At 34.1% G+C, this 26,637-nt stretch overlaps 6 protein-coding genes and 1 pseudogene across 7 annotated transcripts; 5 read left to right on the top strand and 2 right to left on the bottom strand.

Annotated features, from left to right (window-relative positions):
* Positions 1-1,604: 1,604 nt before the first annotated feature.
* LOC108853893 (jasmonate-induced oxygenase 4) lies at positions 1,605-3,787 on the top strand. Its single transcript, XM_018627370.2, has 3 exons — positions 1,605-2,240; positions 2,747-3,080; positions 3,406-3,787. Exons 1-3 carry the CDS (start codon positions 1,762-1,764, stop codon positions 3,652-3,654), a joined length of 1,062 nt encoding a protein of 353 aa, XP_018482872.1. The 5' UTR covers positions 1,605-1,761; the 3' UTR covers positions 3,655-3,787.
* Positions 3,788-5,645: 1,858 nt separating this feature from the next.
* On the bottom strand, positions 5,646-6,796 carry LOC108855419 (pyridoxal 5'-phosphate synthase subunit PDX1.1). Its single transcript, XM_018629235.2, has one exon. It carries the CDS (start codon positions 6,752-6,754, stop codon positions 5,813-5,815), a length of 942 nt encoding a protein of 313 aa, XP_018484737.1. The 5' UTR covers positions 6,755-6,796; the 3' UTR covers positions 5,646-5,812.
* A 431-nt stretch (positions 6,797-7,227) lies between these two features.
* Positions 7,228-9,170, bottom strand: LOC108855420 (GDSL esterase/lipase At2g38180). 2 transcript variants are annotated; one of them, XM_057008922.1, is made up of 7 exons: positions 8,962-9,170; positions 8,785-8,862; positions 8,403-8,426; positions 8,114-8,257; positions 7,957-8,033; positions 7,720-7,863; positions 7,228-7,639 (listed from the first exon to the last, which is right to left on the bottom strand). In XM_057008922.1, exons 1-7 carry the CDS (start codon positions 9,070-9,072, stop codon positions 7,414-7,416), a joined length of 804 nt encoding a protein of 267 aa, XP_056864902.1. In that variant the 5' UTR covers positions 9,073-9,170; the 3' UTR covers positions 7,228-7,413. The 2 variants fall into 2 exon arrangements, with proteins under 2 accessions (XP_056864902.1, XP_018484738.1); XM_018629236.2 differs by lacking the exon at positions 8,403-8,426 and having other exon boundaries at positions 8,962-9,168.
* A 3,570-nt stretch (positions 9,171-12,740) lies between these two features.
* On the top strand, positions 12,741-14,706 carry LOC130511354 (uncharacterized). Its single transcript, XM_057008296.1, has 4 exons — positions 12,741-12,879; positions 12,964-13,609; positions 14,147-14,556; positions 14,681-14,706. Exons 1-4 carry the CDS (start codon positions 12,741-12,743, stop codon positions 14,704-14,706), a joined length of 1,221 nt encoding a protein of 406 aa, XP_056864276.1.
* Positions 14,642-16,463, top strand: LOC130511486 (uncharacterized). Its single transcript, XM_057008527.1, has 5 exons — positions 14,642-14,796; positions 14,893-15,424; positions 15,495-15,594; positions 15,691-16,074; positions 16,161-16,463. Exons 1-5 carry the CDS (start codon positions 14,730-14,732, stop codon positions 16,428-16,430), a joined length of 1,353 nt encoding a protein of 450 aa, XP_056864507.1. The 5' UTR covers positions 14,642-14,729; the 3' UTR covers positions 16,431-16,463.
* A 379-nt stretch (positions 16,464-16,842) lies between these two features.
* On the top strand, positions 16,843-19,604 carry LOC130510686 (uncharacterized). Its single transcript, XM_057007251.1, has 6 exons — positions 16,843-17,370; positions 18,034-18,258; positions 18,332-18,461; positions 18,539-18,835; positions 18,919-19,140; positions 19,205-19,604. Coding segments are annotated over exons 1-6 (1,164 nt in total). The 5' UTR covers positions 16,843-17,368; the 3' UTR covers positions 19,493-19,604.
* Positions 19,605-19,829: 225 nt separating this feature from the next.
* LOC108850992 (putative pentatricopeptide repeat-containing protein At5g65820) lies at positions 19,830-26,143 on the top strand (annotated as a pseudogene).
* The last annotated feature ends 494 nt before the right edge of the window (positions 26,144-26,637 follow it).

The raw sequence follows: 26,637 nt of genomic DNA, 5'->3' as shown, positions 1-26,637 counted from the left end.
CACCTCTTTCTTCTTTTGATACTGGCAATTTGCACATGCAGAGGGTATAACCGGATAATATGAGACACAACTGATAGTTTTTTAATTATATCAACATCAATGTCATGCACTTAATTTTTATTATGATTTTGATTATTAAGCAAATAAGCCTTAAATGAAATTAATTTTATTATCACAACGAAAGATTCGGTATATTAAATATATGCGAAAATAATCACCAGAAGTGTAGTCCATGACGTGGATAAAATTTTCAATCGAATAACACCGAAATAGCCAACTCATTTTCACTTTCGTGGGGAAACTAATCTCCCACATAATATTTGTAATTTTTGAAAGCTTAAATAAACGTTGGCTTGATTGATGACTTGATGTAATCTATATTTATGCAAGGTTAGCACTATCATTCGCGACGATGAGTTATAGCACTGATAATTCAGCCGATTTGAAACCCTTAATATATTCAGCCGATTTTAAATAACACATGTGATACATACGCAACAATATACATTGCTTCTTCTCTACTGTATGGTCCCTTATTATCAATAAAATTTCAAAGAAAGAGACTTTTTCCAACAACTAAACATATGGTTGAAAAGTGTTTAATTTCCTTTTTTGAAAAATGCGATCTGAATTACCTTTTTGACTTAAATTTCAAAATGCGATATGTATTTGATCAGTGAAAGAGGTTAATTATATTTTACAAGTGGATGTGCTCTCAATGTGATTACATGAGATACATATTATTCTGAATAATCGTGTTTATTCACTATGTCAAATGTTTACTTTTCAAGTGCCTGTGCTCCAGTTTTACGTTGTGGTTCTGAAAACACGAATTTTCAGCTTTTTATATTTGGTATATATTATGAATGGGCTTATGAATATAAATATAATGAAAAGTTGAAAACGAAACGATCACTATGAGTTAGCTTGTTTGTTTATTGTTGACAATGTGGAGTTCCAACCTAAGAGATTTATACAATCTCGTTTATCTGAACTCACGGTGTATGAGAACATAAATTTTTTTTTTTTTTTTGGTCAAAAATTGACATATCATTTTGACATCTATGTATTGCTACAAAAAGAAACAAAAAACTATATTATTAAGTCTGTTCATTCAAGTGTAAATACATCTATGTATTGCTACAAAAAGAAAAAAAAAATTGAGTCTGTTCATTTTGTGTAAATACATCTATGTATTGCTACAAAAAGAAGCAAAAAACTATATTATTAAGTATGTTCATTCAAGTGTCATTTTACCATGAAGATTGTATCCTAAGATAAATGTAACTGAGGAAAGACTTCAGTAGGACACCTCAACTAAACACGTGATGATAAAAGTGTTATCGTTTTGTCTCTCCCATATAGCTCTTAAATCTTAACTAATTAATAAATGAGTTGCAAACCATCGCACGGCGCCGACATTCGTTCTCCATCTCCCTAACTTCAAAAGTCACTAAAGAAAAAATGAAATATTGTCGGCATCTATGCACAACTTTATAAAAACGTGTCTTATTATGTTTTTCATCCAATTAGCTCAACATGCAAAGTATATTAGGTCGAACTCGAAATTCAATTAAAAAATACAAAGTGAAACAAAAAATACCGTATTAATTGTTTCACGTTTCATTTCGGTCTATTTTTTCATGTATTTATACCCCTACTCGTCCTTGCTTCTTCCACCATCTAAAACTTTCATTGTTTCCTTTACATCTCTCTGCTTGAGTGTCTTCTAATAAAACACAATTCACAAAAGAAAAGAAAATGGTTGCAACCTGGCCTGAGCCGATTGTTTCCGTTCAAGCCTTGTCCCAAACCGGCCTATCCACCGTTCCAAACCGCTATGTTAAACCGGTTCATCAGAGACCGGTCTACAACTCCGACCAATCCGATCTTGACATGGAAGTACCCGTGCTAGACATGAGGGACGTGTGGAAGAAACCGGAGGGGCTGAAGCGCGTGAGGAATGCGTGTGAGGAGTGGGGTTTCTTCCAAGTGGTGAACCATGGTGTAGACTATGCGCTGATGGAGAGTGTGAGGGGAGCGTGGCGAGAGTTCTTTGATTTACCCGTAGAGATGAAACGAAAGTATGCAAATTCACCAGACACATATGAAGGCTATGGAAGCAGGATTGGGGTTGTGAAAGATGCTAAGTTAGATTGGAGTGATTATTTCTTCCTCAATTACTTGCCTTCCTCCATTAGAAACCCTTCCAAGTGGCCATCTCAGCCTCCTAAGATAAGGTATTTAGTATATACATATTCACACAATTCCAATGAACCTCTAAGATATAGTTATAGTTGATATATGTATATTATAAATCTCAGTGTGTATGTTCTTAAAGAAACCCTTTGTTTAAAAAGATATGTTACTAAGTGGATGTTCGCATGGGGACACACGTTTCGTGTGTGTTTTGATTTATAGCTGTTGATGCATCTTGATTATGTGAAGGTACAACTTGCAAATACGTACACACATGCCTTCTGGTCTTTTGTTAATTTAGGCACGTGTCTCATGTGTCAACACGTTTCGTGTGTCACACCATGTGAATCATGACTTAAAATATGTACATTAGCTTTGTATTGTGTGTTATTTGTCTTAAAACTTTAAATGGTTGTTTTTTTCACTTACTTTTACCGACAGTAAGATCACAAACTTTAGTAGTACATCTATTTCACAAACAGTTGTCTACAATCAACCAGTATACGTATTATATTAATATTAAAAGCATACTTTTTCACCGATGCAGAAAATTGATCGAAGAGTACGGAGAAGAAGTGAGAAAACTGTGTGAGAGGCTGGTGGAGACATTGTCAGAGAGTTTAGGTTTAGAACCAAACCATCTCATGAAGGCTTTTGGAGGAGAAGACAAAGTTGGAGCTAATCTGAGGGCAAATTTCTACCCAAAATGCCCTCAGCCACACCTAACTTTAGGTCTTTCTTCCCATTCTGACCCTGGTGGCATTACCATTGTCCTCCCGGACGAAAAGGTAGCTGGCCTCCAGGTCCGTCGTGGTGACTGCTGGGTCACCGTTAAATCCGTCCCCAATGCTTTGATTGTTAACATTGGAGACCAAGTTCAGGTACCGGTTCCTAATTAGATTTTACCTTTTGGAACATTTTAAACTATAGATAACCTGGAGAACAAAATAGTCATCGCCATATATATATGGTTTTAGAGACTTTATTGTTCATTTACATATGATATACTGAAACTCTACATGGAGCAAGCCCTAGATCTGTCATAGCAAAAAAACAAATAAGATTGTATGTCCTAGGCTCATAGTTATATAGAAAGTCTCCATTCTGCGGAACATATGTATAATAATAGTTTAATAGTGTTCCTATGACGATATTATTTTTAGCAAATTCATTTAACCCAAACAATATGTTGGGATCAAATTGTAGATACTTAGCAATGGAATTTACAAAAGCGTGGAGCATCAGGTGGTCGTTAATTCCGGTATGGATCGAGTCTCCTTGGCACTCTTCTACAACCCAAGAAGTGATATCCCGATCGGACCGGTTAAAGAACTATTAACCGAAGATCGACCTGCTCTTTATAAGCCGATCAGGTTCGACGAGTACCGTCTTCTGATTAGGCAAAAGGGTCCTAGTGGAAAAAATCAAGTCGATTCACTGTTGGCAAGCACATGATAATTGATATATATATCCCGAGAAAAATCAGTTACTACGTACAAACGTACACTACTTATGTATTCGTACCTAAATAATATGTAAACTTACTCTATGTAAGAAAGAATAATTGCACAATTGGCATCAAACCTGATCTTCATGTTTACTTTTTAATAGTTTATTTAGCGTATTGTGTTAGCTAAAAGAGTACGGAAAGAATTCATGATCTCTCCTGAGGCTGGATATGTATATTCCTAGTTGGTTCACTGATAAGAAAAGTATTACAACTGCCCTGCTACTCTTTCACTAGTGTAAGTTTATAGAAGTTAAAGTTACAAAAAAGCTTATTCAAGTCGAACATTCAAAAACGGTGAATAGTCGATCGCACATAAGTTTTTTTCTTTTATTATTTTCTACTGTACTAAAGTCATGAATCATATATAAGGTTTAAAATTAAATAGTTGGATTTAAAAGGAAAAACCAAAATATTTTAGAGAAAACATCAATGGGACATGACAACAATAAAAACAAAGATTTAAATAGTTTACTTACATATCTTAGCTTTTGGTCTCTCTCATAATAAGCTTTCTACTATAGATTGTGCAACTTTTTTGAAAATTTATCTTGACAGTATAAAATATCTATAATAAAATTAATTTAACCAATAAAAATGTTATGTTATGCAACTGATTAAAAATATTAAACGTGTGTCTCTAAAATATAAAAAATTTACTTAATTTATAACAAACATATTTTAATTAAACAGTAAGCAAACTAATTATTAATGAATCAGTCTCTTTAAGTTTTCATCTAATTAATAGTCCCTCCATTTTAAAATATATTTTAGACTTTTTACACATACTAATAAAATATATTAAATCTCATTTATATATGCATAATTTTTTGTGATTATTTTTCCATGATTTTAAACCAATAAAAAATCAATAAGTGTAATTTTTTTTTTTTAAGTTTGTGATTAGTAAATAAAACATGCATTAAAAATGTGAAATACAGATTTTTCAAAATAATTTTTTTTCCATAATTTGTAACTTTATGAAACGGAAGGAGTATTGGTATAAGTTATTATGTAATAAAGTATAAATATAAAAACATGACTAGTTATATATTGATACATATGTATTTTGGGATTTTTACCAATGTTAAAGAGTTTCTCAAAGAAGAAACATTCCTTCTATTTTCTACATCTTTTCTTTTAACTATTTAAATGTTGAGAGAGTACTATAAAAAAACAATGCACATACTCTAAATACTAAATAGTGTCATCTATCCACAATTCTTAAAACGTGTTTTGTTTATGTTTTCAATTGTCATTCAACTAGCTCGACATCAAAATTATTAATAAAGAAAAGGTGGAATATGTTGGCAAAAAGTGGAGTAAAAGAATATCGTACGTGTCGTATTATGTAACATGTTTGTCATCCACTGATTCAAGTTGCACGAAAAGTTTACTGTATCAACCTCAGATTCAATAAAGAAAAAAGTAGAAAGAAAACAAAAGAATATCATCGTATCATTATTTGTTTAACGTTTTAATTTCGATTTTATTTTTCCATATATACCCATGTACCAGTCCTAACTTCTACCTAATGTAGTTTTTGTCATAGAAATAGACTGAAATAATCTATAAGTTCTAAAAGGCTGTAAACTTTTGCTTTATTCCAAGGTCGGGCATGATCCCACCCGTCCTCGCTTCCTCCATCTTACACATTTCATTTTTAAAGCTTATATATATATATCTCCTTTAAGAAAGGATTCAATATCATCGGCTACAAAAGATCATTGGACGAACCCATTATCACAAACTCTTCCTAATCAATCTTTTTTTTATTCCTAATCAATCATTCGTAACCAAAGATACTGATAAGGAAGAGTTTATGTTTTAATAGAAGTTAAAATAAGTAACAACATTATGACAATTTCATGTGCCATTTTGTTTTCATGTTTTAAAAGCTAGCTCATTGTTAACATAGGTAAGTACTACAAAACCGAAAGAAACAAAACATAACTGAATTATCATAACAAAGCCCAATGGGCCCAAACAGCAAACCCCGTTGGACCCAAACATAACATACACAGCACAAATGCGAAATCGAATCCCAATCTTACATATTTTTAACCAATGTAAACCGAAATAAAACATTTGAATTCGTTGATTAGTTTACTCAGACCGGTTCGCAAACCTCTCAACCTTATCATCCAAATTAATACCAACCATAGCTTCCCCCAACCCACAGCTCACCTCCGCCAGCACCGCCGCGTCTCTATAATTCGTAACCGCCTGCACAATCGCCTTAGCACGCTTCGCCGGATCCCCGCTCTTGAAAATCCCCGACCCGACGAACACTCCATCGCACCCCAGCTGCATCATCAGCGCCGCATCCGCCGGCGTCGCAACCCCCCCGGCGGCGAACTGAACCACCGGCAACCTCCCGAGCGTCTTCGTCTGCATAACCAACTCATAAGGCGCGGCGATCTTCTTCGCGTAAGCGAACACCTCATCCTCATCCATGCCTCTAAGCAAACTAATCGCTCCCGTCACGCTCCTCACGTGCCTAACGGCCTCCACGACGTTCCCCGTCCCTGCCTCTCCTTTGGTCCTTATCATCGCGGCTCCCTCGCGGATGCGCCTCAGCGCTTCCCCGAGGTTCCTGCACCCGCAGACGAACGGGATCTTGAACTTGTGCTTGTTGATGTGGTGGTCCTCGTCGGCGAGAGTGAGTACCTCGCTCTCGTCGACGTAGTCCACCCCGATGGACTCGAGGATCTGCGCCTCGACGAAGTGCCCGATCCGAGCCTTGGCCATCACCGGAATCGTAACCGCCCGTTTGATCTCTTTGATCATCTCCGGATCGCTCATCCTCGCGACGCCGCCCTGCGCTCTGATGTCGGCGGGGACGCGCTCCAGAGCCATGACGGCGCAGGCGCCGGCTTCCTCGGCGATTCGCGCTTGCTCGGCGTTGACGACGTCCATGATCACGCCGCCGCGGAGCATCTGTGCGAGGCCGACCTTGACGGAGAAGGGAGATTGCTGCTTTGTCGTCGTCGTCTCCGTCATGGATCCTTCGCCGTAAACCGCCACCACTCCGGTTGGTTCCGCCATTTTTTCTAGGGTTTTTTGAGGGAGTGTGGAGGGAGAGGAAGATAAGAGATTTTGTATTTATGGAGTGAGGCGCGCGAATTGAGATTAATCTGATTGAAAGAAAAAGGTCAAAGTAATCTCATCGAACGGTGGTAGATAAAGGAGCATGTGGATTACGGTGGAGTTGAGTGTAGGGAGGAGAAGCAGTGTTTGGATAATGGAAAGTTTGACCACAAATTTCATTTCTATCAATGTGAATGTAGAGTCCCGAAGAGATATGTCTGCTGACGTGGACCTCAGTTTCCTGTATTACCGTGTATGTTGAACAACCATTCAAATTAATTCAGATATATATTTGTTGTTGTGTTTTTCTTTTTTGTGGTAACAGATATTTTTGGGTTAGGAGATAACTTGAACGAAAATGATGTGTGAAGTCTAAAGGTATAAAGCGTGAACTGTTGTAAAGTTAATGATTTCAATCTACTTCATGGAGATTATGATAATGATTTTATCATAACAATATATTTGTGTTTGGTAACAAAGACTGCCTTGACTCAGAAGCTTTCTCGTATTGTGATAGTCTGGTAGATCTACTGACACCTAGAGTACTATAACAAACTCAACTTGCATGATAGCCTAAGGGTTCAAAAACATGTCAATGTATAAGCGCTAAGTTGTTTCTACAACCGGGCCATACCAGGTCCAGGTGGTGGTGGCTCCAACTTCTTGTTTCTGGTTAACTCTAGATCACTAAGGCTAAGGGAGTTTGGTAGACCAGAATCAAAAGGAAACTCATTCGGTAATGCCTTCCTGTGAAGACTCGGTTTCCAGTCAGCTTCTCTCACAACCTTCAGTATCTCCTTCACGACAATCTCGCTTGCCTTGGCCGTGAAATGGATCCCATCGCTATGAAAGCAAAAAAAAAAAAAAAAAGTTAGTTTGATGGAGAATCGTTTTCAATATCATATAAAGGTGCAGTAGCTCACGTGAAGCAAGTGTTTAACCAATCATCTTGTTGCTGAATTGCGTTCCAAAGATCGATACCTTTCACATTGATCTCCCTGCATAGATTCAACAAAGCTTCTGCGTATGGACGACACAGCTCGTTACTACGTCCTCTCATTGCATCTCTAGTACATGAGTTACACAAGGATACTGATCATCAAGCTTTCAAAAATAATAACCAAGAGGAAACATTTTAACCGATTCTCTATGACATGTACCCAAACACTACTTGGATCTGTCTCTCATTCATTGGTGGGGGAGAGAGAAAAATGACACGGGTCTTGTCCGAAAGGCTCTGGTAAGAAGATATCATGGGCTAGTAGCAATACACTAAGAAAGAAAAAAGTCTCAAACTTTGAAAAAGGGGATAGCTACCAAAAGATGCTCTCCGATCTTCCTCATGTTATCAGTGAATTCAGATAGAGGAACATGAGATCCTCCTTGACCTGATGGATGAGGAGGCATTGAATCATTCCCACCGAAGTACACTATCACCAAAGAAGGTTGTAATACAGCATCCTAACAGTAAAAAAAAGACAGAGACATCAAAGAAAGCTAATTCACTCAAGAACCATACATAAAGAGTGTAACTTTCACTTATAACTTCGTTGTTCATTTAACATATGCATTTTCAATAAGCCCACTTCCTCAAAACAGAGTATACCTTTTGGAACACTTGGTCTAAGACCTCCAAGGCAAAAGCTAATTCATTTGCAAGAACATGTCACTCAAGAACCATACATAAAGAGTGTCACTTTCACATAAGTTGAAACAATCTAACGTCATTGTTCACTGAACATATGTATTTTCAATAAACCCAATTCCCCAAAAACAGAGTGTACCTTTGTGAACCTTCAAGCCAAAGCTAATTCATTTGCAGAACATGTCACAAAAGAATCAGACATAAAGAGTGTCACTTTCACTTATGATTAAAAAATATAACCTCATTGTGTACTTAACATATGCATTTTCAATAAGCCCACTTCCTAAAAACAGAGTGTTTTTTTTTGAAACACTAAAAGAAAAAACAGAGTGTAGTAATGTACCTTTGGGAACGCTTGGTCTAACACCTTCAAGGCAGATCTGGAGTTCCAACCAGCATACCCACGGAGGATTATGTCAGCCTGTGAAGTTCATCAAAAAGATTGAAACTTCAAGTGTTACAGTTATGGATCAGAGTAAACAAAAAAGACACCAGTTGTGTGAGAGAGAGGATCACAAACCGTGCGAGAGTAGATGTTAGCGAGAGTGGCTCCCCATCCACCATCGATGAAGCTATATTGTACGATTGACGAACCGAAAAGGACGATTTGAGGTCTTCCTGGACCAACCATTGGCTTCTTCTTCCGATCGAGCTTTCTCTCTTTCGATTCGTGACACTTGAATGCTCCGATTGAAAAGTGTATTACTCCCTCTGTTTTTTTTAAAGATGTTTTGGTGTTTTCCCACATATTAAGAAAACATATTAATTATACATCATTTTTAGAAATTATCAAATTCCAATACATTTTAACCAATAGTCTTTCAATAAATTCAATCAATTTTATTGAAATTTACAATTTTTGTATAGGCCTCGATTGGTACAGCTGATGAAGAAGCAGTAGCAGTATGCTGTAGAAGCAGTATGCTGCAGAAGCTGTATGCTTTCATTAAAACTTTTAATAAGATGATTGGTAGAGCAGTAGCAGTATACAATTTTAATTTTTTATATAAAAGTTAATATATAATATATTTATTTTAAAATAATATATATTAAATTATAATATATATATTAATATATATTAAATTGTAATATATATATATATATTAATATATTAAATTATAATATATATATATTAAAATTAACGAATCTTAATTAATAACATAAATTAAATTAAATTTTAAATGTGAAATATTATTATTTAAAAAAAAATGTATTTTTTTTAAATATAAGTTTTTTGGATATAAAATAATTTGAATATTATCAAAAAAAATTATCATTATAATTTATCTTTTTATATTATATATTAATATATAAAAGAGATATAATTAATTATTTTATTTACTAATTTCAAAAATTATGTTTATATTGAAAATTTTATTTTAAAAACAAAAATTTACCATTAATTAATATATATATGTAGAGCATAATGCTAATGCTAATGCTCTATCAATCAAGGCCATAGAAAACATAAAAAATACATCTTTGTGAAACAATTTATTTTTCTAAAACATCTATCTTTAAAAAACAGAGGGAGTATATAGTACTGCCCTTTTGTGTTAGATTAGATCTTCAGTACTGACACATCGACAAATATTCCTTAAATGATTCCTCAAAAAGAAAAACAGAGAATTAATTACAAATCTGTGGTAGTCTACTCTAGTCGATAATATTTTCATATTTTGGTGAAAAATGTATATAATAGTATTTTGTCATTAAAAATACAACCCAAATTTCAAACCGAAACAGAAAAATACAATTTTTTATCCGGTTTGCAATATAATATCAGAATAGATCGTGTAGGATACGAATCCAAATTTTTATTAGCAGAATCCGGAAGAATACACCAAAAAATGGCATTAGACGGATAATTATCGAGCCTATTTTTAAAGTATATATAATTAAATTACAATTTACATTAATATAATTTTATGAAGATAATATAATTCATTTATATGATCTGCCCAATATTTATTTTATTTATATATTAAAGCTTAAATTGTAGTACACATTTATTTTTATTTTTTTCTATTGGTTAAAATTTATTTGATTATTATATAAATTAATTATATGCTATTTAACATATTTCGTACTTGATAAATATATTTAATCATTATTTTATATTCTATTTTAAATATGTATATTAAAATATGAAATTATTTATTAGTTTATATATCTTACTTTAATAGTTAAAATCACTTACTACATTCAACCAATCACACCTATTGTTTAAAGTTTACTATTTAGAAGTCGAAGTCAAGTTTATAATTTATAAATGATTAATATTTAAATATTTATAAATGATTTAATAGGTTAATTTTTATACTAAATTTAAGATATTTAAGAAAATATTTAAGCAATATACTTTAAAAATACTCCGGTTAATTGGGAGTTTGGGGTTAATTAGGGTAGCATCAACCGTCTTTTTCTTTTGTCCTTCTTTTGAAAGTTTATTTAAGGTTAATCTTTTTACAGATGTGTTAAAAAAACAAAAATCGTTTTGCAGAATATGATTAGTCGGTAATTTAAACTCTTGAAAATAGAAATTAGATGGATAGAAGATAGATTATTTTGTGTTGACAAAAAAAAAAAAGATAGATTATTTTGTTGTTCCTTTTTGCTCTTTCCGTTGTTTACATTTTTTTCTTCTAATTTGGCATGTAGTGGTCGTTTGTATTCTAGTTATCAGCTTTGGATTGTGTGACTTTTTGGCTCTGAAAGAATTATTTTTTTGGCTCTGAAAGAATTATTCATGTTTATTAATGTTGGCTTTGTCTAATTGTCTTCCCCTAAAATTCTAAAATTTGAATTGTTGAACCTTTATCACGTCTACGTAGATGAATTGTTTGATTTTAAACGTTTTTTGAAATGAGAAAAGTTTGTATGTGTACCCATATGTTTGGATTCACGTTTCTAAGATCCCTCCACACCCCCACAGCCCCCATCGCCTTAGAGTGGTTCAACACTTCAACTGCTCCAGTCAGGTACTATATATTCATAAAAGATACTGTAGTTTTGGGAGCAACTTTTAAATTAGTTTTTGCTACAAATATTAACATTGTTAGAAAACAAAATAATCTGGTCATGAAGATGTTGGAATTGTGAAAGTCCATTTCCAACTCTATATTGTATGATTAGTACGATACATTTCGTTTTGGATCTAAGGAACTAATCCGCATGAATTTATTTTTGAGCTCCTCCCAAAAATGTTTTGTACTAATTAGATTTGGACATCTGTTTATATATTAAACATTTCTTATCTAATTTTCTAATGTGAGACTTAGTTTGATATCTCACATTCTCTCTCAAACTAATGATCACATTCATCTTGTGTCTCACTCGAAGAGTTCCATTCATATCTCGAATGGTATTTTTGATTTTCTTGTAGATTTCTCATCAACCGCTCTGATACCAATTATTGTTTCAGACACAAAGTATAAACTCAAAGATCTTGATAAGAATAACTCTAACTCTTATTATTAGCTTAAGAAAATTTTCTTAAAAACATAAACTCTCACAAAGATCTCTTACAAACTCATATGTTATATCACAAGTTGATATCTCCTAAACAGATCTTAAAACTTCATAAACTCTCTTAACAAAACATATATATTTTCCTCTTTATCCTAACTCAATTAGAATTAATATTTCTTGGACTCTAAGTTATCTTCGAGTTTATCTCTAACAGAAGAGTGTTTTAAACACTACAAGAAAACACGCTGAATTCCGACGGAGGTTCCGACGGACCAAAGTGTCGTCGGACAAATTTGACGATTTTCCGACCAATTTCTGACGGAAGCAAAAAATAAGAGGTCGTCGGAATTCCGTCAGTAAATACTGACGGAATTCCGACGAAACAGGGTTCGTCGGTATATACCGACGACTATCCGACGATATTCCGATCAACAATTATATCCGTTGGGGTCGTCAGTATTCCGTCGGTATAAACCGACGGAATTCTGACGAACCCTTGTTCGTCGGCATATACCGACGACTATCTGACGATATTCTGATCAACAGATATAACCGTTGAGGTCGTCGGTATTCCGTCAGAAAATACCGACGAATTTCTGATGGACTATGTGACCGTTGCCGACAAATCCATATGACCGTTTTATAGCCGTTTAAAATTTGTAAATACCGACGGAATTCCGACGCACTGCTTTATGTCCGTCGGAATTCCGTCAGAAATTCGTCGGAAAGCCGTAACCAATTTCCTATAAATTCAACTCCTCCTCATTTCAACTCTTCACTCCTCATTCTCTCTTCATTCTCTTTGATCATAACAATTCCGTAAAAATCATGTCTTCAGGAGGTTATTATCGTTCATGGATGGATAAACCTCATTTGGATCCCAACACCAAATTGCTTACGGAAGAATACGTTCAAGGGATTAAAGAATTCATGAGGCTTGTTCAACAACAACCAGATGCAAAAAATGGTATGTTAAGATGTCCCTGCTCTAGTTGCAATAATAATAAAGTTATAGAAGAATTTAATGTTTGGACTCATTTGTATATGAAAGGGTTTTCACGTAATTACAAAGTTTGGTATCTTCATGGAGAAACTGGTTATGAATATGGTAGTACTAGCGAACCTCAGCCTATTAGTGAATTTCAGTCGGATATTAGGTTAGAAGAATCTAGAACGGATATAGATTATGGTGTAGGTACTGAGCAGATGGTACATGATCATTATAGAGGGGAAGAACCAAATCCCGAATCTAGGAGATTTTTTGACATGTTAGATGCAGGAAAACAACCTTTGTATCAAAATTGTAGAGATGGTCATTCAGCCTTATCATCTGCAACTAGATTAATGGGTATTAAGACAGACTATAATTTGGCTGAAGAATGTATGGATGCGATTACTGATTTTGTCAAAGGCATTCTACCTGAGGATAATGTTGCACCGGGTTCATACTACGAAGTTCAGAAACTGGTTGCCGGTCTTCAACTACCGTACGAAGTGATAGATGTATGTATTGACAACTGCATGATCTACTGGAGAGCGGATGAGACACGGAATGAATGCAAATTTTGTGGGAAACCTCGTTTCCAGGAGACGAGGGGAAGAGTTCCGATCCCGTTCAAAAGAATGTGGTATTTGCCTTTGACGGAAAGATTGAAGAGGTTGTATCAGTGTGAGCGCACAGCAAAAGCAATGAGATGGCATGCAGAGCATTCCACAAATGGTGAGATTAGACATCCTTCAGATGCGAAGGCTTGGAAACATTTCCAGTCAACATATCCAGAATTTGCAGAAGAGAGAAGAAATGTTTATCTTGGATTATCTACTGATGGTTTCAGCCCATTTGGAAAGCATGGAAGACAGTATTCTCTTTGGCCAGTTATTGTGACACCGTACAACCTACCGCCGAGCTTGTGCATGCGACGAGAGTTTTTGTTCCTCTCAATTCTCGTCCCCGGGCCAGAGCATCCTAAAAGATCACTAGATGTGTTTCTTCAACCACTGATATATGAGTTGCAACAACTATGGGCGCATGGTTTTGAGACATACGATGTTTCGTGCAAAGAAAACTTTCATATGCGGGCAGTACTTATGTGGACAATAAGTGACTTTCCAGCATATGGTATGTTATCTGGATGGACAACACATGGGAGACTATCATGTCCATATTGTCAAGATGACACAGCTGCTTTCCAACTAAAGAACGGAAGGAAAACGTGTTGGTTTGATTGTCACAGGCGATTTCTACCACCTGATCATCCATACCGCAGGAGTAGGAATGCATTTACGAAGAACAAGCAGGTGTTTGATGGTCCACCTGTGGAAGTTAGTGGGGAAGATTTGTTGAAGCAGTTTAGGTATTTTGATGCAGAAAGGACGCCAGATGTAGGTGGACATGAAAACATTCGAGTCAGTGCGGTTGGAGAGCTACATAACTGGCACAAAAAGAGTATTTTCTGGGATCTGCCATATTGGGAAAGTCATCTATTGCGGCATAATTTAGATGTCATGCATATTGAGAAGAACTTCTTCGACAATCTGATGAACACAGTCCTTAACATCCAAGGTAAAACGAAGGATAACTTGAAGTCAAGGTTGGATTTAGTCGATATCTGTGATCGTCCTGAACTTCATGTGGATGAGAATGGTACGGCCCCTTTTCCCATTTATCGTCTGGATGGTGCTAGAAAAGAAGAGTTCTTTGATTGGATTACAGATAAAATGAAATTTCCTGACGGATATGCATCAAATTTGGGGAACTGCGTTGATAGAAGCGAAGGAAAGTTTACTGGCTTGAAGAGTCATGATTGTCATGTAATTATGCAGCGCCTCCTTCCGTTTGCTTTTTCAGCATTATTGCCACGTAATGTTCATGAAGCAATTGCAGGTATCTTTTATTTTTACAGTTTAATTTATTTTTATATTTAACAGTTATGCTTATATAAACTAATACTTATGAAATCTATGTCTTTTATCTATGTAGGGATAAGTGTTTTCTTCCGCGATTTATGCAGCAGAGTAGTGACTGAAGAGGGTATTAATAATTTGAAGACAAACGCTCCAGTCAGCATGTGCAACCTCGAGAAGATATTTCCTCCATCATTCTTTGATGTTATGGAACATCTTGTTATTCATCTCGCAAGAGAATTGGAACTTGGTGGTCCTGTGCAGTACAGATGGATGTATATTTTTGAGCGTTATATGCATCATCTGAAGAAGATGGTCAAAAATTTAAGCCGGGTGGAAGGATCTATAGTGGCACAGGTGATCAATGAAGAAACTGCAATTTTTGCTGAAAATTATTTTCCACCAGAAGTGCATACAAAACACCGAAGACCTTCTCGGCACAATGACAGAGGAGAGAGAGCAACATATCATGTTACTGTCCCAAGCATGTTCAAGGAAATAGGACGACTTAGTGGAACATTCACGAAGCGGAGACTTACGGACACTGAGCACGCTCATTTGCAAACATATTTGCTCACCAACTGTGAAGATGTTCTACAATATGAGAGGTAAAAATATTTATTCATTTACATTGTTTTTTTAATATTCAATAAATTGATATAATATTTTTGTATATAGTGTATATATGGCGGAGTTGCGTATGACTCACAGCCATGCAACAGAACATGAGCTTCAACAACTTAGAGATAATGGATTTGCTGCGTGGCTTCGTAGTTATGTGAGTTATATATATCATATTACCCTATGCAAATGAGTAGTTTAATTTTAATATAAACAAATTAACTTTTCACTCATATATGTTTTTAATTTATAGGTGAATGATGGTTTGGCCAGAGGTTTTGTGTTCGATGATTGGATACGCGAATTTGTGCAGGGACCAAACTATGTGGTCAAATCATATCCAAAATTCTGTACGCGAGGATATGCATTCACAAAGAAAGGTCATTCTAAGACAACATATGATGCTGGTGTTTCATCTTCTTCCGGTGACGATGTCTACTACGGCAACATAAAAGAAATATTAGAAATCCAATTTCCTGGAATGGTTGGATTGCGTTGTGTAGTATTCTATTGTGATTGGTATGACACCACCCTAGATAGAGGAGTGAAGATTGATGCGTTTGGTGTTATATCGGTTCATTCGCGGCGGAAACTTCAATATTATGATCCCTTCATTCTTGGTTCGCAAGCTGATCAGGTATGTTAATTTATTCATAATTTTTTACCAATATCATTAATTAATGTTATATACTCTACTAATACTTGTAAAATTGATATGTATAGGTGTGCTACATCAGTTACCCTCGGGTGACGTACAGAGACGATCCATGGGTCACAGTAACGCAAATCAACCCAAGAGGACGATTGAATGGAAGTTCTGATGATGATGAACCATTGCAACCAGAGTCTACCAGCAACGCCCAGGCAGTTCAAGATTTGGCAGATGTTGAATTCGTTGAGAATTTTACTGAGTTTGGACTTGATGCTGTTGTACATTCGGAGCCAGAAGCTGAGGTTGGGGAGTTTGATGAAGATTCAGAAGATTCGGATTAGGTTTTTTTTTTTTTTTTTTTTTTCCTCGGTCCGTCGGAATTCCGTCGGCATATACCGACGGATTACCGATGAACCAGGCTAGTTCGTCGGTAATCCGTCGGTATATTGCGACGGAGTTCCGACGACATAGGGTTTCAATGATGTTTGTATACTTCCTCGTTAATTCGTCAGTATATTCCGACGACATACCGACGAACTGGTCGAGTTCGTCGGTATGTCGTCGGAATATACTGACGAATTAACGAGGACTTGTGTTTGAAAACAATTTCAAACATATAAATCTATAAATTTAGATGCCAAAACAACAAAATAACACATAATAAGTTTTTAGTATAGTATTAGATCGCAACCATTCAAATATAACAACTCATAAAATAAGTGTTTATGCATATCAATGTTTTATAACATCTCATCTTAACACTCATATACTTATACAATCATATTCATCTAATCTTACTACAAAAAAATGTTATTGTGTAAAATTGTGTTATAAAAACATTTTTATTGTTAAATATTTATGCAAATACTATATATATTATCAGAGATTAGGATTTTGCATTTAGAAACTTGTAATCAACCCCTAAACACTATGTCGTCGGAATTCCCTCGGTAAAGTTTGTCAGTATTCCGTCGGAAAACACTGACGAACCCGTGTCCGTCGGAAATTTTATTCACCCGGGAAACTAAACCGCGTGAAAATTTTCGCGCACCTCGAATTGGTTTATATTTAATGATTCCGACGGAATACTGACGAACCCGTGTCCGTCGGAATCATCAAATATAATTAACCCTTCTTCTTCCTTCTTCGTTATTTCCGCCTCTCTCTCTATCCTCTCCGCCGTTTCTCTCTCTTTGAAGGCGATTCCGGTGGTTTTCGAGCTCCCATCCCCGGCGATTCCTCTACCCACGCTCATATCTCTTCCCCCAAACCCGAAATCATGTAAGAATCATCCTAACCTTTGTTTATTTCAATTTTTTAGGGTTTTAGATGTTAGATCTCCGATTTGTTCTTGTTTGATTGAATGTTTTAGGATTGAATGGATTGTTTAGGATATATAAGTTAGGATTGTTGTTGTTTTAATTTTTTTCTGGAATTATTTTGTGTTTTTGTTAAATTCAAAACGTTTTACTATTTTTTAAAACGTTTTTTGATATTTAAAAACGTTTTTTGATATTTAAAAACGTTTTTTTCAAGTTTACAGTTTAAACTATGTATTATTTAAAACGTTTTTTTTTTTGATTTTTAGAAACGTTTTTTTTGATTTTTAAAAACGTTTTTTGATTTTTAAAAATGATTTTTGATTTTTAAAACGTTTTTTGATATTTAAAAACGTTTTTTCAAGTTTACAGTTTAAACTATGTATTATTTAAAACGTTTATTTTTTGGTTGATTTTTAGAAACGTTTTTTGATTTTTAAAAACGTTTTTTGATTTTTAAAAATGATTTTTGATTTTTAAAAACGTTTTTCGATTTTTAAAAATATTTAACAACCCTTTTCAATATTTATAAAAAATTATAATTTTTTATATTTTATATATATATATATAAATCATTTTTTATGTAAAAATCATTTTAATTAATTTGATGTATTAATTTTTTTAGGTCCGAGGAATCACCCCGCCCTGCAGCCCGTCGACGTAGTTCGGTGAGCTCTTCCCGTGCATCGGGATCGTCTCACGAACAAAACTCGTTTCCCGCATATATTCCCGCTCCACCTCCCGCTCAACAGAATCCGGGGGTCATGCCAGTTGAACTATTGGTTCAACAACCGGGTCGAGAGCATCTCCCGGTTCTCCATCCCACCCCACGACGAGGACATAGCACTTGGTTAGTATTTTTTTTATTTGTTGCATTATGTTTTTTTCCATTAATTAACTTGTTAACTTGTATTTTTTTAAAGGTTCACCAAGTCGAGTAATGGCATTAGCAGGAGCATCAACCAGATGATGTATTCCATGCTCCAAATTGGATATACGAAGTGGAGTGAGATCCCTCAAGAAGACCAAGAGTTGTGGTTTCGTCAATTTGCGGTAATAACTCTTCATTTTTTAAAATTACTTACATTTTTTTAATATATCTACTTATTAAAATTATGTGTGTTTTGTAGCAAGAGTTCAACTGGCACCCCGATCACACGGAAACAGTCCGTATTAGATTCAAAGCTAAGGCCATGGACTCTTATACAAAGCAAGTGAATGCGTGGAAGAAAGTTTGGCAGAAGAACAAGAGGCCACGGAACATCAACGGGAGGGTGTTCGAGCAGTTGGTAGCTCATTGGCAGAAGGACGAAACTGCAGAGACGTCTTCTAGGAACTCTAAGAACCGGAAGAGCGATCGTGGCGGGAAAGGTATGTATGTGCACAACCTCGGGGCTTGCTCTATGTCTACTAAGGAAGATGAACTTGTAAGTTTTTTTTATTATTTATCTTTATGTTTATTTATATAAATATTTTATATATTCCTTGGCTAATAATGGTGGTTTTTTAGATCGAAGCAAATGACGGTAATCCCGTTGATCGACTCCAACTCATTAAGGTGGCTCACACTAACAAGAAGACGGGTCAAATTCAGGACCTCTTGATCAAAGATGTCGTTGATTTGGTGGAAACTGAAATAGCATCTCAATCTCAGCCTCTCTCTGATGACGGCGATTCAGTGGGAGCTTCAACCAACTTGTCCCGATTGCAAATCAATGAGATGGTTGAAAAGGTAATTTTTTTTTATTAATATATTCATTTTATAATGTAGTTTACTAACTTAAAATATTTTGTAGGCTGTTCCTAAAAGGAAAGGAGGCTTTTTAGTTGGATTGGCCCGCCGTGCTTCTTCGTATCCGGCATCTTCTTCGCAGGCTCCGTATGCCGATCCCATGATTCTCGATGAGCTACATGACAAAGGTGAACGGATTGTGGCATTGGAGGAGCAGAACGCCACTATCCAAGCTGAGAATGCCACTATCCTTGCTGAGAATGCCACTATCCTTGCTGAGTTGGCATCCCAAAAGAAGACCAACGCCGAGATAATGGAGAAGCTAAACCGTTTATTTGCTTCGAGTTCTTAGTTTTTTTCTGAATTTTAAAACTTTCTGAATGTTTTTTTTTTATATTTCGGTTTGTATGAATTTAAATTCTATAATATTATTAGTTTTCAATTTCAGATTTATTTTAATTAAATTTATAAAATTGCAAAATTTTATTCTATAATAAAAATATTTAAAAATGCAAAATACAAATTCTATATTGAAAAATTGGAAATACTGACGAACCATGTCCCTCGGAAAATACCGACGAACCGCGGTCCTCGGAAAATACCGACGAACCTGTCCCTCGGAAAATACCGACGAACCTGTCCCTCGGAAAATACCGACGAACCTGTCCCTCGGAAATTACCGACGAACAATGTCGTCGGAAAATACTGACGAACGTAGTCGTCGGTATTTACCGAGGGACCGAGTTCGTCGGTATTTCCGAGGGACAGGTTCGTCGGTATTTTCCGAGGGACCTAGTTCGTCAGTATTTTCAATTTTCCGAGGACCGCTGTTGTCGGAGCTGTTATCGGAATGTGGTCAGAAGTTCGTCAGAATATAGTTTCTCGGCATTCGTCAGAAATTCGTCGGTGTGGCTGACGAAATTCCGACGAAGTTCGAAATTCCGACGAAATGATACCGACGGACAGTTTCGTCAGATATTCGTCAAAATATGTCTATTCCGACGATATTCTGACGAATTCGTCCGTCAGTATCCGCCTGCTTTCTTATAGTGAAAAATTGAACCATTGGCAAATTAGAAAATAACTTTATGATCTTTTGGCAAAAAAAAGGAAACAAAAACTGTAAATAGTAGACATAAACATAAAATGGAATTAGTGAAATCAAAATAGATGGAACAAGATGAAAAGAATACATTAAAACGGGAATAGATTCATTCCATTCATTCTCTATCAAAATTGTAACAAAATGTATATGAATGTTTTCTTTGTATTTTGTTTGTATTTTTGTAGAACTAACGTGAAATCTATGGAATGGCCATCTCAAACGATTTTGCTCCACAAATTTACAATCTAGTATTGTAGCCAAGGAAAGTCGATCATATGACTGAAGGTACCATCAATGCAGCCATATATAGAGCCCTAAGGTGGATGTACGCAGTTGTGATCAAGACTTGAGATTCACACAATCTTTCAGCTTGAATTTCCGCATCCACCTATTAGTAATCCCCAAAACGTAAACATGAATAAAATATTTCAATGGTTTTAGATTGTCAAGATCATTCGTAAATATGTGGTCACACCGTGACACCGTGTAATAACCCGAAAATAGTTGTACATGAAGTTGTACACGATATAAATATTGATTGCTAAACCGTTAAATCCGTAGGTTTGATTTTCATTTATGATTAGGATTCTTTGTGTGAAGATATGGTTCTTTTTTCTTTTTCTTTTTCCATCGTGAGAATGTAGTATGATTCCTTCTAAGAAGTTATGATGTCTATTGTAGGAAGATAAGAATTTGTAATGGAATTCTCTTGTTCCGTACATAAAGGGAACAGCTCGTCAAATGGTCTGTGGCCGAACTATATATAAAAAACGGCTAGTAATCTATAGATGCCCTAATATGTAAATTTTGGAAGAACTTAAAATAATGTAGGCACTTTTATTTACTACAAAGTACTTATTGTATAACAGACAAAAAGTACTATCGTATCTTTATATCCAAGAAGAGTGGGTTGATATCAACATCTTCCGCATGCATGTGAGAAATGTATAGACGTATCCTCAAGAAGGCAGCTTCCAGGAAGTTTCCTTTAACATCAAGTACAGTTTAATGTGTTTTGGCCTTTTCCTCATTGTGAGTTTGTGACCACAATGCCTTTCGTCCGTTGTTGCCCATATGTATGTCGACGAACTCAAACAAGAAATTAGTGTAACTTACGAAATCAACAAAGATTTGTGGGGGCATTTCAAGAATAACTACTTTGTGGTGTGTTTCGGACAAGACAAATGGGTCTTTCAGCGGTGTTTGTCTCTTTATTTTAACCTCTTGGGTTCCTCTTATTTCTCTAATGATCGGGTTGATGGACCATTTATTTGAATATCAATATAATTGATATCTCGATTAGTCTAGATTCTCGGATCAATTGTTATCAATGAACGAGGACTACATATAAATATAGAGTATCTATCGTTTTATAATGAACAAATAATTCTCTGGGACTCGTGGCGCTATAATTTAAGATTCAAGTTATTGAGTTGGGGGGAAAGAAAAAGAAAATGTACGTTTTGTTGTAAATGAAATCATTCTAGAAATTTGTATTTAAGAGTGGCCATGAGCTAAAAAGCTCAAGGAAGTTTTATACGCTCACAAGTTAATAAAAAATTAAGTATATCAAATACGTTAAATGTTGTTGCGGACTTGCAGTAAAATGGTTTAGTTCATTTTGTTATAGTACAGTAGTTGATTTTAAATATTTATTTTTAGAAGAAGTGCTTACCTCGCTGGAAGCTATATAAATATATAATAAGTTTAAAATGTTAACTCGGTTAAACTAGTCTGTCAAAAAGTTAGGTTAAACTAGTTGAGCGTGATTCCCTTGTGACCTAGAAAGTTTGTGGATCACCATATTCATTTTTAAAAAACATTGTCGTGCACATGGAGAGTACAATATTTATAGATTTCGGAATGAATTGGTGCCGACAGATTAGCATCACTATCCTCGGTATTGTTTACTTCTTTTTTGAACTAAAAAATCAGAAGTAATGTTTACTTGTTGCACGTCTCTCTTTAATATCTACGAATTTTCTTTTGAAACATCGAGTTCTTCTTCTAATTCTTGAAGGTTTCAAACTGAGCCACGTATCTCAACTGATTGATACTCTGAGGTCAAATTTTAATAATGTTTTTTAAAATGAAGTATGATGAAATCACATCAAGTCTAGAAGTTGAACTTAATAAATAGAGGACAAAAGGTAGGAGCCACTTTCAACATTTTATTTAAGCTACCTCCTCGTTAAGCAAAAAAGACACTGCAATAAGCAGCTTCATTTCAAACTACACGATACAATTTTGGGCCATTGGATTCCTCCATGGAACACTCTGACAGCACGTGGCATACTGATGCTAATCTTTATTATCTTCCTATACGAATTACATTTCGATATCGACTGGCCCATAATTTATCTCACAATAGAAAGTTTGGAGTTAACTTCTCAAAGAGTATGGGTGGCAAATCCCAAACGGAGATCCGTACATTACTGGTACAGAAGTTTAAAAGCTACTGTACAGATATTTGACTTCTGAAAAAACTTTAAAGATGTGTCACAAAAAAAAAAACTTTAAAGATAAGTAAAAGACTGCGTTTATATTCGATATACTAAAATTTACTAGTGTTGTTTTACGGGAGGAACGAAGTCAATGATAGTCTTTTATGTTTCTTATTTTTTTTTGGGATTTTTCCTTGCACAATTCTCTTAGGAGGGTTATTGGGAGATGAATTTTGGAAATTTTGAGATTTCTTTGTTATTGGTTCTTGGATTTCATAAATCTTAATAGAATCCATTGTTATTGGTTTAAGAATTTTCAAAATCCATTCAAATCCATTGTTATTCAAAAAGTTTTGTTATTATAGATTCTCTAATTCTAACTAAATCTATTGTTATCGGGACATGAATTCTATTCATTTTTATTCATGAGACTCAACTTTCAAAATATCATATGTATCCATGTGATTTTCAAAATCCATGTGCAACTTTTACCAAATTATGTCCAAATCTATAATTCATTACACTTTTGAAAACTTAATTTATATTTATAATGTTTATCATTTTCAATATATAATTATATTTATATATATAAAAAAAACTTTAAATAAAAAGTTTATAATAGTTTGGAAAATCATTTTCAAATTTAAAAAAGAAAATTAAAAAAAAAACAAAAAATTTATAAAAATGTTAGAATTTGAAAACTATAATTCGAAATATTTTTTTAAAAATATTTTTTATTATTCTTTATATATAACAAGTGTGTCTCTTAATGAAACATCTTTTGGTAATCCAAGTTAATGAAAAGCTAGACAAATCTAAGAAAATCATGATCAAATTCGCACAATCCACATAACTTTTAAAATCAATCAACTCTTAAAATTCACAAACTCTATACAAATTCTTCTCCCAATAACCCCCCCTTAAATTGACAATTTTCAAGTTTTTGTCATAAAAACTTTTAAATAGAAAAAAATGACCAAAAATATTTCATTTAATAACAAAAAATCTTTATGCCCTAAATATATAAATGCAAATAAATAATAAAATAATAAATAAATAAAGAATTTATAGTTTTGAATTATATGTTCTAAACTCAAAATATTTTATATTTTTCTGATTTTTTCGATTTTTTATTTCTTTTTCGAATTTTATTTTTGAAATTCAAAAATGTTTTTTGAATCTATTTTTAAAATTTTATTTTCAAATTTTTATATTAATTTTAAATTTTAATTTTAAACTCTAATCCCAAAAATCCACCTTGAACTCTAAACCCTAAAATCTAAATTAATTAATCATATAGTATAAGTGTATATTTATCTCTTTATTGAAATATTTTGGTCATTTTTATCTTTAAAGACTATATTTTTAACAAAAACGTTTCTAGAGCTATCATATGATATTTTTCTTGAAAATAACAAATTTAACAGATATATCAGAAAATACATAATGTCATAACAATATAATAATTTTGGTGGAAAATTATATTACATAAAATTTAGAGAAATATCCTAAGATAGCCCTAAACTTTTTTTTGTCACAAATATTACCTATAAAGATCAAAATGACAAAATATTTCATTAAAGAAGTAAATATATATATTTATATCCTTAGGAATAACTAATCTAGAGTTAAATGATGGAGCTTTTGAGTTCGAGTTTAAAATTTTATAACATAAAAATAAATATTAAAAATTGAAAATAATTTTTTTTAAAATAGTTTTAAAAATCATTTTCGAATTTCAAAAGAAAATTCGAAAAGAATATAAAAATCGAAAAATATCGAAAAATATAAAAAATAATAATTTGAAAACATATAATTAGAAACTATAACTTGAAACTATAATTTTTATTATTTATTTTATCTATTTGCATTTATATATTTAGAGTATAAATATATTTTATCTAGAGAAATTGCCAAATATACCACTTTCATGATACTAATTTTCATTTCTACACTAACCAACTTTACCATTAAAATTTTAATAACCAAAATACTATTATACCCCTGATTAAATAAATCTACAATTGTCATCTTCCCAAATATCTCCGGCAGTGATGAGTCCCGAAGCTGGAGCTCGCGCTCAACGAATCCGGTGTCGAACTCGGGCTAATCGAACGCGTTTTGAACCGTTGCGAAGATGCCGGGAACCTAGGTTACAGATTCTTCGTCTGGGCAGCGAAGCGACCCGGGTATTATTGCCACAACCACCAAATCTACATATCGATGACGAAAATCATAAGCAAAATGCAGCGATTCGGATCCGTTTGGAGTCTAATCGAGGAGATGAGGAAGCAGAATCCTCACCTGATCGAGCCGGAGCTGTTCGTTGTTCTCGAGAGGTGATTAGAGGGTTCGGATATTGTGAAAAAAGTCGTCGAGGTGCTCGACGAAATGCCTGAACCGGACGTGTATGTGTTCGCGTGTTTGCTCGATGCTTTGTGTAAGAACGGTTGCGTTAAGGATGCTGCAAATCTTTTCGAGGATATGAGGTTACAGTTTTTTTCAATGGATCGTAGGTATTTTGCTTTGCCGTTGTATGGTTGGTGTAGAGAAGGGAAGATGATGGAAGCTAAGCATGTTTTGGTTCAGATGAATGAAGTTGGGTTTGAGCCTGACGTTGTTGATTACACTAACTTGCTGAGTGGTTATGCTCACGCTGGTAAAATGGATGATGCCTATGATGTGTTGAAAGATATGAGGAGGTGAGGGTTTGAGACGAGTGAGAATTGTTACACTGTTTTGATCCAGGCGTTGTGTAAGGTAGATAGAATGGGTGAGGCGATGAGTGTGTTTGCTGAGATCGATGGAGAGTATGGATGTGAGGCTGATACTGTGACTTACACTGAATTGGTAAGTGGGTTTTGTAAATCAGGGAAGATTGTCAAGTGTTAAAGTTTGTTAGATGATATGTTAAAGAAAAGGGTTTGTGCCGTCCTAAGTTATGTATATGCATATAATGGCGGCTCATGAGAAGAGAGACAATCTTGACGAGTGTTTGGAGTTGCTGGAGAAGATGAAGCAGACAGGGTATCATCTCGATCATGATGTTTACAGTGTCGTTATCAGTTTGGCGTGTGAGTTGGGGGGAAGTAAAGGAAGCTGTTCTGTTATGGAACAAGATGGAAGCGAACGGTTTGCGTTCTGAATTGGACACGTTTATTAATCATACTATTGTCACGTTTAATAAATTGTTTTTTTTAACATTTATAGTTTATAAGGGTTTATAAAAAAACTGGAACAAATTTGACTTTTAGTAAATAATTCTTTGATTAATAAGGCTTTTGCATGTGTTGCCATCTCTATAGATAACTTGCAAATGAATGCTTTTGAATGTGTTGTCATTTTAAGTTGGTACTATATTTCGAGAATTCTAAATAAAATTTGATTGTCAACAAAAAAAAACATTCTTCTTGTCTATTTATTTTATACATTTTATTCATTTTATAAACTCTTATAAATGATTTTATAAACCTTTATAAATAATTCATAAACATTGTAACCTCTTATAAATTGGTGTACAAAATTTATAAATTATTTTTATAACTTTATGAATGTTTTATAAAGGTTTATAAGTTATTTTTTAATAACTTAGAAATGTTTTAATCAGCTCCTTTAAATAATTATCTATAGGATTTAATATAAAATATTTCTGTGAGACATATAAGAGAAACATGACACATGTATTTCTGTAAGCTATATATATATATCTCTAACACGTGTTTTTATAAGTGACTAAAAGCTGTAAACCATTTGTAATTACATTTACTCTAATTATTTTTAAAAAAATTTAGTAACGAGCATCTTCATGTATTTATATTACCGATTTTACTTTTTCTTTGTTTAATAAACATTTTATCACGACTTTCAAAATGATTTCTATAATCTTATTATAAGATTTATAAGGGATTATAAGTTATATAATACTTTATAAACTAGTATATATGCGAT

Source organism: Raphanus sativus, chromosome 4, assembly GCF_000801105.2.
Source record: "Raphanus sativus cultivar WK10039 chromosome 4, ASM80110v3, whole genome shotgun sequence".
NCBI lineage: Eukaryota > Viridiplantae > Streptophyta > Magnoliopsida > Brassicales > Brassicaceae > Raphanus > Raphanus sativus.
This window is presented reverse-complemented; position numbering and strand designations above follow the sequence as displayed.

Bases quoted from the DNA above. Each gene is read 5' to 3' on its own strand.
- LOC108853893 (XM_018627370.2), top strand. From the start codon at position 1,762: ATGGTTGCAACCTGGCCTGAGCCGATTGTTTCCGTTCAAGCCTTGTCC. The intron at 2,241-2,746 runs GTATTTAGTATA...TCACCGATGCAG, and splicing joins TCTCAGCCTCCTAAGATAAG to AAAATTGATCGAAGAGTACG. The intron at 3,081-3,405 runs GTACCGGTTCCT...ATCAAATTGTAG, and splicing joins ACATTGGAGACCAAGTTCAG to ATACTTAGCAATGGAATTTA.
- LOC108855419 (XM_018629235.2), bottom strand. From the start codon at position 6,754: ATGGCGGAACCAACCGGAGTGGTGGCGGTTTACGGCGAAGGATCCATG.
- LOC108855420 (XM_057008922.1), bottom strand. From the start codon at position 9,072: ATGGTTGGTCCAGGAAGACCTCAAATCGTCCTTTTCGGTTCGTCAATC. The intron at 8,034-8,113 runs GTAGCTATCCCC...TCTTCTTACCAG, and splicing joins AGATCGGAGAGCATCTTTTG to AGCCTTTCGGACAAGACCCG. The intron at 7,864-7,956 runs GTACATGTCATA...CTCATGTACTAG, and splicing joins CAGATCCAAGTAGTGTTTGG to AGATGCAATGAGAGGACGTA.
- LOC130511354 (XM_057008296.1), top strand. From the start codon at position 12,741: ATGTCTTCAGGAGGTTATTATCGTTCATGGATGGATAAACCTCATTTG. The intron at 12,880-12,963 runs GTATGTTAAGAT...TGTATATGAAAG, and splicing joins ACAACCAGATGCAAAAAATG to GGTTTTCACGTAATTACAAA. The intron at 13,610-14,146 runs GCATGCAGAGCA...TGATTGTCACAG, and splicing joins ACAGCAAAAGCAATGAGATG to GCGATTTCTACCACCTGATC.
- LOC130511486 (XM_057008527.1), top strand. From the start codon at position 14,730: ATGCAGCGCCTCCTTCCGTTTGCTTTTTCAGCATTATTGCCACGTAAT. The intron at 15,595-15,690 runs GTGAGTTATATA...TTTAATTTATAG, and splicing joins CTGCGTGGCTTCGTAGTTAT to GTGAATGATGGTTTGGCCAG. The intron at 16,075-16,160 runs GTATGTTAATTT...TGATATGTATAG, and splicing joins TTGGTTCGCAAGCTGATCAG to GTGTGCTACATCAGTTACCC.
- LOC130510686 (XM_057007251.1), top strand. The intron at 18,462-18,538 runs GTAATAACTCTT...TGTGTTTTGTAG, and splicing joins TGTGGTTTCGTCAATTTGCG to CAAGAGTTCAACTGGCACCC. The intron at 18,836-18,918 runs GTAAGTTTTTTT...GTGGTTTTTTAG, and splicing joins CTACTAAGGAAGATGAACTT to ATCGAAGCAAATGACGGTAA.